Raw genomic sequence first — 11909 nt, forward strand, 5'->3', positions numbered from 1 at the left:
GGCCTACATTCATCAATCGGTGCTATTTTCCCCCAAATTCATCTATTTTATTCGGTTAGTATGCTTACCTTTTACATAATTATAGTAATTGGTGGATAGCTAGGGTTTGTAATGGGTTGTGAATTGAGTAGAAATATTATGCATTTTGGATTGGTTGAATGATATTATTGTTGATTATTATGTTGGATTGTGTTGGGTTTAAGTTAATTTGTGTATAAATTTGATTATAAGCCTAAACCCTAGGGTTTTTATAGCTAAAAAATTGGGCAAATTGTTTTGATTTATGTGGGTTTTGGTTGATTAGTTTAGATTGTTAAATTTGTTTAGGTTAGGCAAAATTGAAATTGGTAGGTTGGGCGAATTGTTAATTGAAATTGTTAATTTTGTGTAGGTGAATTGGTTTATGATTTTGAATGTGCAATGTTGTGTAACTTGCTTATTTGATGTTGGTGTTCAATTTTGTGATATTGGATTAAATTGTATCTAATTATTGAAATGGTTTATGGTTGGTTATTGTTGAATTTGGTTTATGAAATTGGATTAAATGTTATGGTTGGTTATTGTTGAATTTGAATTATGTAGGTAAATTATGGCATCATCTTCAACCTCTCGTCGTCGGCTTGCATGTGGTCCTGCGGATCCATCTGTATTATATTTTCAGAGACAACACGTCTCTAACAACATATGGGCAGGAGTTCCATCCGAAGATGTACGCTGCCGACGATTTGAAGGAAAAATTTGGGATGTTCCCATCCAGCAACATGTCTTGACAATAGTGGACCAGATGGGGTTTGGGGGTATGTTAAGGTGTGGTAAACCAAAAGAAATTGACCACCATCTTGTCACAGCTCTGATTGAACGTTGGAGGCCAGAGACTCACACGTTTCACTTTCCAGTCGGTGAAGCGACTGTGACACTGGAAGACGTGGAGGTCTTATGGGGCCTGAAAGTTGATGGAGAGGCTCTGACAACTTACATCCCCCCGACGGACGCGGGATATTGGACGGACAGGTGTATGGATTTTCTAGGATTCATACCGGAAGCATCCGAGTTGAAGGAAATGGCTTTTAAGCAGACGAGCTTATCGCGCCAATTGAGGATTGAGCTGTCTAATGACCACGAACACTACATATATGCTCAGCGGGCTCGTATCTATTGTCTGCTATTACTTGGTGGTCTGATGATCCCCAACGCCACCGGAAATAAAATTCCGTTCTTCTACCTACACTTTTTCATGGATATAGAACGGTGTTCTACATATAGCTGGGGTGGGGCGACGCTTGCTTGCTTGTACCACAATTTGTGTGAAGCGGCCGTTGGTCAGAGGACGGATGTAGGGGGAGCCTTAACTCTATTACAACTTTGGGCTTGGGAGAGAATCCCAAATATTAGACCGAGGATGCTAGATCCCGTGCATACAGACTATCTACCATGTGCAAGCGCGTAAGTTGTTCATTAATTGCGTTTTTAAACTTAATGTTCATCAATTTTCGTGTTCTTCGCTCATAATTTAAATTTTTTAGATGGAATGGCCCGGCGTCATATGTAAAAGCACCCGGACATTGTGTTGAAAATTTCCGAGATCAGTTCTCCATGATGCATCCTAATCAGGTACTTCATATATTTATAAAATGTTTTTGGTTTTTTGTTTTTTATTTTTATGGAAATTATTTTGAAAAATTTGTATCACATGTAGTTTATTTGGAGGCCTTATCTCCACCGGGAGTTGCCGGAAAGTTGTGATGCCGGTCGTCCTATATGGATGTCGATCACAACGCTTATTTGTTGGAATCTGGCTGAGCCACACCTGCCACACCGAGTGTTGCGCCAATTCGGGATTGTCCAACCGTATATCCCGGATCTCCCCCGGTTCCACGGTTCTGATTTTTTGAAACAGGATCGCCGTGGAAAAGCTGGTCGGAATTGGGTTCAATGGCACGCCAATTATATACAGGAGTGGGACAACAGACACTTTACGATATGGACTGATCTGGAGGACAGTACTGAGCCTGTTGCAACGGAAGAATATATGAATTGGTTTCGCCAGATCACTGTGGTGTATTTAACCAAACCCGGCGTGCATGCTGAAGAGGGATTCCACGAAACCGCATCTTCTCATAACTTTACGGTACATTATTCATACTTAACTAAACCCTGATTACTTATTCAAATTCATATTATGATATGTACTTAACTTTGAAAAATTGTAGGTGGAGACGCTTCACAAAATACGTCACTATCTAAGTGGTCGAGCTGCGACAGGACATTTCTGTCCGGATATGGAAACCATTTCGAGGATGGTTGAAGAAGGACTGCAGATATCCGGGGAGCCTCAGCTGATGGACTACCCTCCATCGCAGCGCTCTGCAATGGACGTGGACGTACCCATAAGGCAAAAGGCAAAACGACGAACCAAGCAGAAAACCGTCCGCGGAGAGTCGTCATCTCAGTTCGTACACGACTCCGATGACGATTTTGAGGACCCACCTCCACCGAGCTCTGCACTTCGAGGCCGTCATTCTATTAGCCATACCGGTGGTACCGGAGAAGATATTGGCCTCAGTGATGTCCCCACTTCTCCACCGCGGTCGTCTGTGCAGGAGGATCTTGAGAACGCTGTTGTTCAAGATACTCCTCCCTCAAGGATCCCTAGATCTACATCTACTATTGGGAAGGGGATACGGCGTCTGTTTATGCGGAAACGTCGTGACGATTGAACTAATTTGAACTCTTGATATTACTGTAATTTGATATTGATGTTTTTTCATTTGATTTGAACTCATTGATTTTAAGTCTTTATGATTAAGTATTTGGATGTCTGAATTATTATTTCCTAGTAGAAATGAAAATGAAAACAGGCAAATAAAGAGATATTGGCGTTTTTGTGTGAATGTAAGTCTTTGTGAAAAACGCCAATGCTATTGGCGTTTTTAAGTTAGTTTATATTTTTGCCCGTTTTGTCTACGACGAATGCGGACATTCTGAACAAACACGCCATTCCCGTTGGCGTTTTTAATAAGACGCCATTCCCGTTGGCGTGTTATTTAAAAACGCCATTCCCGTTGGCGTTTTTAAGTTAGTTTATATTTTGCCCGTTTTGTCTACGACGAATGCGGACATTCTGAACAAACACGCCATTCCCGTTGGCGTTTTTAATAAGACGCCATTGCCGAGGTGCCGAGCCAGCGGCCGAGGTGCCGAGCAGGCGGCCGAGATGCCGAGCCAGCGGCCGAGGTGCCGAGCAGGCGGCTGAGGTGCCGAGCAGGCGGCTGAGGCTTTTTAATAAGACGCCATTGCCGTTGGCGTGTTATTTAAAAACGCCAACGCCATTGGCGTTTTTAAGTTAGTTTTTTCGTTGCTCGTTTTTTCTACGCCGAAAGCGGACATTCTGAACAAACACGCCAGTCCCGTTGGCGTGTTTCAGTAATAACACGCCATTCACGTTGGCGTTTTAAAGTGAAAAGACGCCAATTAAGTAGGCGTCTCTTCAAACACGCCACTCACATCGGCGTGTCCTATAAAAAAACGCTCCCACAGCTAAGAGTTTTTAATCATTTCATCATTATTCAATATATAAGTACATACAAATATTACCCTATACATTAGTCCAAATCTTGCTAAATACAGAAATCCAATATTACACAATGCATACGTTCAATTGTCTCGCCTTTTCCGCGTAAAAAAGCTACGGATCCCCTTCCCGATTCTGGCGGTTGAGAGTCTAGACGGAGGAGTCTCTCGCACAACGACATTCTCTAAATCAACCCCAAAATATTCGTCTCGCACAGAAGACCGAGGTGGAGAATGTGGGACATCACTGAGACCGATGTGTTCGCCTGTACCACCAGTGTGGCTGACAGAGTGACGACCTCGAACTGCAGATCTTGGTGGAGGTGGAGGCATAAAATCGTGATCGACATCATCAGTGTGACTGACAGAATGACGACCTCGAACTGCATATCTTGGTGGAGGTGGAGGCAAAGAATCGTCAGCGGCATCAACAATGGCATATGCAACAGGCAAACATTTCTTATTAGCATCAAATCCAACGGCAATAAGAATTTTACCTCGACATCGTCCACGTAGATGAGTTCCATCAACCGTTAAAACTGGTTTGCATAGTTGAAAAGCCTCCACAGCTGGTCCAAAAGCCCAGAATACGTACTTGAATACCTTGTTCATACCATTGCTTAATATGTCATCGTGCATCCATTCCACAATTGTGCCAGGATTTTGTCTTTGCACTTCATTCAAATAAGCTGGTAAAACTTTGAACGACCACTCCCATCCACCGTATACAAGCTCAATCGCTGTCCTCCGAGCATACCATGCTTTCTTGTAACTAACTTTGACATGAAATCTATTTTCAATATCCGCCACAATTGCTAGCAAGGATCGTTTTCTATCTGATGGCGAACACTCAACGCTATCATACCCGACGAAAGATTAGCGTGACCATTATAGTTACGATCCCCCATGCAAGTATGAGCAGTGCTGAACACTCTAATTTGCCAGTGTTCATCATGCTTCCTCAGTGTTGCTCGGCACTCCCACAAACATGGCGGTAAGGACTTATCTTTCGGATTTCCCTGTGGCCACTTACAAACTGCATGCCATCTCTTTCCTTTACTTTCAACAACTGTATATTGTCGGATTTTTTCCAAATGCCAATGAGTCACAGCTGCCTTCAATTCCAACTTCGTTCTAAATTTAGTATGCAAACCGACATTGGTAGGATCCTTTTCACTCCAATAATGCACACTGGGATCATCACGCTCAAAGTTTTTGGGATCAAAACTATCATATGGACCTGGTAAGGTGCGAAAGTAGTTGATTCCAGGCTGTGGGAACTGTGGAACTACTCTTCCTCCAACTGCCCTTCCACCAACTGATGTTTCTCCAACTGCTGTTTCTCCAAGTGGAATGGATGGTCTTGAAGCAACAAATTGTTCATCATCCGACGGATCACCATCTGAGTCTGTACTAACCGTGTCGGAATCTTCAGAATTATAAGGTGATTGTGGATCAAGAAAGTCGGCTTTATCAGGACCTATTATGTCCTCCACCACATCACAATTGTCACGATCCCCTAAATGCACGCCTCCAGCTTCAAAATCTTGTGTTGCAGCTAAATATGGTTCTTCGGCTCTCGTAGACGTACCAACATCAAAATCTTGTGTTGCAGCAAAATATGGTTCTTGGGCTCTCGTTGACGTACCAGCATCATAACTTATGACATGATGACTATGATGTTGAGTAATTGCCGAATACTCAACATATAATTCAATTACACCTCCAATAACCATACTCTCACTAAACATTAGTTGCATGCATACTTCTTCTAGTTGAACACCTATAAACGTGACTCCGGATCCAAAGCATATAGTACGTTTCCATATTATTTGAATATTGTTTTCATATATGCTTATCCCCATCCTTTCACAAATTTTTTCCACAAGGTCATCGTACGAAATTGTTTCATCCAACATAATGAATCCTTTAGCAAAAGGAGGATCATACGAAATAACTGCTCCGGGAATTATCTTTCCACCCCAATATAAATTGACACACCACGTCATACTATCTGCAATAATGTAAAACACAAATAAATATGTATTATTTTTACATTCATCATTATGTAGAGTCAGCCAAAAAATTGACAAAATAATTCTATTAAATACACTACAATATGTATTATCATAACAATCCATAAAATATACTATAACATATAATAGCATAACAATTGGTCAAAATATTTCCATTAAAATATATACTATCATAATAATCCATCAAAATATTAGTGTACCCATAATAATTGGTCAAACTATTATATTAATTACACTACAATATATATTATCACAACAATCAATCAAATATTGGAAGACTAATGTTTAGAAGAATGAGTCTAAAATTTGATATACTAACCGATTAGAAGGACTAATGGTTGAAAGAATTAGCCAAATTCAAAATATCCACGCTTAAATCCACCACCGGGTCGACCCGAGCGAAAGGTTTTTATGCGTTTGGGAAGGGTTTTCGCGTTTTGGGGAGGGAAAGTGTTTAGGGTCGCGATGTTGGGGGAGATCTGATAAGGATATGGTTCAACAGAAACACGCCGCTCAAATTGGCGTTTTTAAGCATAACACGCCAACCTCAGTGGCGTTTTTATTAATTAAACACGCCAACTACATTGGCGTTTTACCTGGTATACACGCCAACTTCATTGGCGTTTTTTCCCGTCGCTGTATTTGGCGAAAATACACCTCCAATACGACGCGAAGATAAACGCCAATGAGGTTGGCGTTTTTACTAATAGAAACGCCAATGTGGTTGGCGTTTTTCCCATTTTTGGAATAGATAACAAAATGGGTACATTTACGTAATCTTTAGTGTAAAGTGCCCCATAAACCCGATTTTCCCAATAGACTAACAACAACTCAAGCAACGATCACCTAATCAATCAAATCTTCTTGCAGCTTCGGATGCTAGCCCAACTCCTCTCATCCAAGTTTCAAGATGCCAAAAGAATCACTTCTACTCAATCTCCTAAATTGAGTTGAAATTTTGAAATATACTCCATTTTGTATATTTTATAAAACAAACAAAATCATGGAAAATATACAAAATCTACAGCGCCTCAGAGCATCCACAATGGCGCCTAGCGCACCGCCTAGCCGAGCCCCAGCGCTAGGCGGTGCGCTCGGCGAACCACTGTAACCGCCGAGCTAGTTTCCGGAAAAAAATCGCCTAGCGCTAGGCGATGTTTGGGCCCTGGGCGATCCATTAGGCGCCATTGCAGGCTCCGGATCGCCAAGCGCATCGCCTAGCGGATTTTTTATTTTTATTTTTAAATTTTCGAAACACTATTTATACGCGCTTTGCACTTCATTTTCATTCTCACCACTTGTTTTAACGAGTTTTCTCTCTATCTTAATTTCTGTACAAGAGCAACAATGCGAAATGAGTAACGCGGGTGGTAGTGGGGGGATGCTGAAGAGTACGAACGTCGAATGGCCGAAGCGTTGGAGGCCTATACGACCCGCGAGATAAACCAATGGATGCAAAGAGCCTTGCAGCCGGCGGTACCTCGACCTCGCCCAGTTGTCCACCGCCGAGAAGTGATTGATCGTGATCACGTAGCTGCACATCAGCGCCTATACTAAGACTACTTCGTAGAGGAGCCGCGGTTCAACGCCAACCTTTTCAGGCGACGTTTTAGGATGAGCAGTGCCCTGTTTATGCGTATTTTTAACGCTTTGGAGCATCGATATCTGTATTTCCGCTTCAGGCACGATGCGGCTGGCAGACCCGGCCACACACCTATTCAAAAGTGCACTGCGGCAATCCGGCAGTTGGCCTACGGAGGCGCGGCAGACATGTGGGACGAGTACCTCCACATCGGTGAGACGACTGCCCTGGAATGTTCTGTCAGGGCGTGATTGAAATATTCAGTGATCAGTACCTTCGAAGCCCTACCCCTGAAGACTGCCAGGATCTGATGCAGATGCACGGGGAGAAGAATGGGTTCCCGGGAATATTAGGCAGCATAGGTTGTATGCATTGGAAGTGGAAGAACTGTCCCGCTTCCTGGAAGGGGTTCTACACGACCGTCTACAAGGGAAATAATCCCACGATGATCCTCGAGGCTGTAGCTGATTACCGGCTGTGGATTTGGCATGCGTATTTTGGGGTAGCCGGTTCGAACAACGACCTCAACGTCCTCAACTCGTCTCTCCTTTTCAACGAGCAGTGCCAGGGCGTCAGTCCGACCATCAGTTTTGTCGCCAACGGCAACCGGCATGATATGGGCTACTACTTGGCGGATGGGATATACCCTAGGTGGCCCGTCTTTGTGAAGGCGATCCGATGCGCATCAGATGAGAAGAAGACCTACTTTGCGGCACGACAGGAGTCGGCGCGCAAGGACGTGGAGCGGGCATTTGGTGTGCTCCAGTCTCGATGGGCGGCAGTTAGGGGTCCAACGCGTTTGTGGCATGTCGACTGCATTGCTGATATAATGTACGCTTGTATTATCATGCACAACATGATTGTCGAACACGAAGGTGTACAACTGACTAGTTGGGCCAACGGCGATAATGAAGCCGGTTCAAGCCACGACGTGGCCGCCCCAACGTACGGAGTGGGGTACCTCATGATGAAGCCGGCCTCCTCCAAGCACATGCCGACATGCGCCAAACGGATGCTCATATTCGACTCCAAAATGATTTAATTGAAGAGTTATGGGCGCGGAGGGCTGCACGGAGTTAGTTTTTTTTTAATTATGTAATTTTTTTAAATGTACTTTTTTTTAAAATTTAAATAAAATTATTGCAGTTTCCCGTATTTGTGGCGTAAATTTAATTCCGTATTTTGTGTGATTGTTAATTATTTGTTTTATATAATTTTGAGTGATGTGTCTAGGCTATTTGCTTGTCTTGATGATGTGGCAGGAGGAGTTTGTGGCTAGGCTATGGCTGGGCTATGGCGAGAAGAAAACCATTGTGGATGCTCTAAAAAAAACCTCAAATAGTTCATCATCGTACGTAGTTGTCACTTCATTCTTTGGATCTCCTAATTCATTTTTTGGACACTAGAGAATATGATAAGACACCCTCGTATTTATCCATGCACTAGTATTTTGTAGGGGCCTCGCTAAAAACCTCAGCAAACAAGATAATTTTATGTTTATAAAACTCCTTATTGTCAAACGAACCACCCTCTACAAATAATTGAGTCCCACCCAAACCACCTCACCAAACTAGGTATGTGCATATGGAAGAAGAGAGGCATCAATGGTAGTACAAAATATTGAATACCACCCAAAATACAAGATTAGGGACAAAGTTAGGTAGCAATAATCCAAATGAGCATCACGGGTTATGTAGAAAACACGGAAGCAGTGGCCAAAAAATTATACAAATGAGCCACGGCTTGGGCCACAATGTTGTCGAAAATTCCATTGCCGCCCCTCTGTTTTATGATCTGCAATAGAGCCACACCGGGATGGATGCCCTTTTAAGGCCATATGCAATAGGGCACCGATTCACACTGTTGCAGCTCCCCTGTTTTTTTTTGTCAGCGGCCGCAGCCTATGCGGCCATACTTCCAAACGTGTTAACTTTTTGATACAAAGTGAAACGTGTCACAAAGTTAAGTGAAAGATTGCAATTTGAATTGTAGAGCCTCTCGTGACAGAAGAGAAAACTGGTAGAGCGTCATTATCTTTGATGTTGCCTGCTTCAAAATTAGAGATACAGAGAATTAATTACTCCATGTTAATTAATAGAGTCATTTTTCTATTTTGGCAAGTTCCAAGTTAATTAAGTCATTTCTATTTTACTTTTACTTTATTCTCTCTTACTTTTTCCATCATTCATTTAACACACTGTTCTTAAACTCCGTGCCGAAAAAAATGCCTCTATTAACAAGGAAAAGAGGGAGTACTATTTTTAGTTGTTCCAACAATATTATAGTTCAAGGACGTCTAACGATATTTTTAAAGAAAAAAGAGAGCGGATGGGAACTTAAAATGTAGTTCTCTCTTAAATGGATAAACCTAGTGCATGTCGTCGTTTAGCAGAAATTTAGTTGTAGCTTGAAAATGGAAACTAGGTTAGGAATTCGTGATTAGTCTTGTTTTCTCACGCACGAACTCGCAGCTGAGTTTTGTACTTTATTTATTAATAATCTCAGCGTCTATAAAAATAGTCTTATTTTATAATTTCGGGATGTCCACAAAAAATAGTGTCATTTCTAAATATAGAAAATTTCTCTCTCATACTTTACCTACGTTTACTCCTTTCTTCCATACTTTACCTACTTTTTCTCCATATTTCTTTTACTTTATCTACTTTTTTTCCTTCTCTCTTGCTTAACCAATTTCTCATTAAAACTCGTGCCGTTCACAAATGAGACTAATATTTTTGGACGTAATATTTGTGTTGCGTACAATTTGTCTAGAACACATTGTGGCCTATATATTTAACAGTCTGGATGAGTTATGGTAATTGTATAATTGCCTACTTACAAGTTACAAACAAGACAGATACAGAGCCATGGGAAGCAGCTTACTTGTATCTAGTGTAGCTAAGAGGTAAGTAGAGTAGAAGTTTTTGAAGGATTGCTATTCTTTGTCACAATAAATCAAAGAAACCAACACTAATTAGTAGTACTAGTAATATGCAGATAATATTCATATATACATTTTTCAAATCTTCAAACACAAAATTTCAGACGTTTTATTTAGTACTATGAATTTTATTTTATACTTGCTCGTAACTTGGTTATTAGACGAAATCTTCAATTGATAGATTGGAAGGGAAAGTAGCTCTAATCACCGACGGCTGCGGTGGTCTCAGCGCGGCAACGGCGAAGCTCTTCCTCCAACACGGAGCCAAAGTGGTGATCGCGGACGTCAATCACCACTCTCTCCCCGTTGGCGACGGGACGTCCTTCGTCCACTGCGACGTGACGAACGAATTCCACGTTCAGAGCGCAGTGGACGAAGCCGTTTCCAAGCACGGCAAGCTCGACATCATGTTCAACAACGCTGGAAACTTGGACCGGGTGGGCCGCGGCATTGTAGACTGCACCCAGGCCGACTTCGAGCACGTGCTCCGCGTCAACGTTGTCGGCGTCTTCCTAGGCACCAAACACGCCGCGCGTGTCATGAGACGCGGCGGTGGCGGCGCCATCATCAACACGGCGAGCGTGTGCGGCGTGGTGGGAGGGGTGGCGACGCACGCATACACGAGCTCGAAGCACTCGGTGGTGGGCCTGACGAGGAATGCCGCGGTGGAAATAGGGCGGTACGGGATCAGAGTGAACTGCATGTCGCCCTTCGTGTTCCCGTCAAGGATGTCGAGGTCGTTGATGGGTCGGGCGGAGGAGGATCCGATGGATGATGTCAAGTTGCATCTTATCGGAAAGAAGCTCGAGCCAGAGGATGTTGCTGAGGCGGTTGTTTATTTAGCGAGTGATGAATCGAGGTGTGTGAATGGGCATAATTTGATTGTGGATGGAGGCTTTGTTGGAAGAGATAACAAAGTTGGTCAAGCCGCTGCATACCAAGTTGATCAAGCTGTTGGTCAAGCCGCTGCATGCCAAGTTGATCAAGCTGGAAGAGATAACAAAGTTGGTCAAGCCGCTGCATGCCAAGTTGATCAAGTTGTTCGTCAAGCCGCTGCATGCCATGTTGATCAAGCTGTCGATCAAGCCGCTGCATGGCGAGTTGATCAAGCTGCTGCTTGCAATGCTGAGATTACGCGTGATAAACAAGTCATCAACTCCAGACGAGCCAAGGCGACAGAAAAGATAAAAGAGACGACAAAGGCTGTTGTACCAAAAGAACCAATCCGAGAGCTCACACGAGCTACAACTGTGATTGAGCCAAGCATGCTAGCTAAGGTGGAGGACCACCGTTGTACTTGGAGAGACGTGTTGCTCAATGGAATGAAGAAGAGAGAGATTTTGCAGAGTTTGTTAAAGTAGACTAGTACAATATTTAGAGTTTGTTAAAGTAGATTAGTACAATGTCATAGAGTGAAGAATATATGTATTGTAACTTGTTACATTCGGTGCAATGAAAAATGCTGATTTGAGAGCTCTCTCCAAACATAACTCTAGCATGTGTATGTTCATAGCTTCCGCAGCTTCTTTTCATGGTATCAGAGCAGGATCTCTCTGATCCTGGCTCTCTTACTCTTGTTTTTTGTTTCATTTTCTTCACTACTCAAAATGGCAGAAGCCAATGAAACTATTCCAGTGGCAACACTGCCACCAATCTTCTCTCAACTACCTCTAATCTCAGTGAAACTAACTGATGGTAACTTCCTCATGTGGCAACAACAAGTTGATGTTGTTGTGTATGGCTACGGCCTTGAAGGCTTTATCACAGGGGACACCGATCC

The 11909-nt window shown here is 42.9% G+C and overlaps 1 protein-coding gene across 1 annotated transcript; it reads left to right on the top strand.

The window, feature by feature from the left end:
• Window positions 1-10032: 10032 nt before the first annotated feature.
• Window positions 10033-11602, top strand: LOC121770001 (secoisolariciresinol dehydrogenase-like). Its single transcript, XM_042166797.1, has 2 exons — window positions 10033-10093; window positions 10311-11602. The coding sequence occupies exons 1-2, from the start codon at window positions 10056-10058 to the stop codon at window positions 11488-11490; spliced, it is 1218 nt and encodes a 405-aa protein (XP_042022731.1). The 5' UTR covers window positions 10033-10055; the 3' UTR covers window positions 11491-11602.
• The last annotated feature ends 307 nt before the right edge of the window (window positions 11603-11909 follow it).

The sequence above is a fragment of the Salvia splendens genome, chromosome 2 (genome assembly GCF_004379255.2).
Source record: "Salvia splendens isolate huo1 chromosome 2, SspV2, whole genome shotgun sequence".
NCBI lineage: Eukaryota > Viridiplantae > Streptophyta > Magnoliopsida > Lamiales > Lamiaceae > Salvia > Salvia splendens.

Excerpts from the sequence above, each read along its gene's own strand:
- LOC121770001 (XM_042166797.1), top strand. The coding sequence starts at position 10,056 with ATGGGAAGCAGCTTACTTGTATCTAGTGTAGCTAAGAG. Across the intron at positions 10,094-10,310 it reads GTATCTAGTGTAGCTAAGAG|ATTGGAAGGGAAAGTAGCTC; the intron begins GTAAGTAGAGTA and ends TTCAATTGATAG.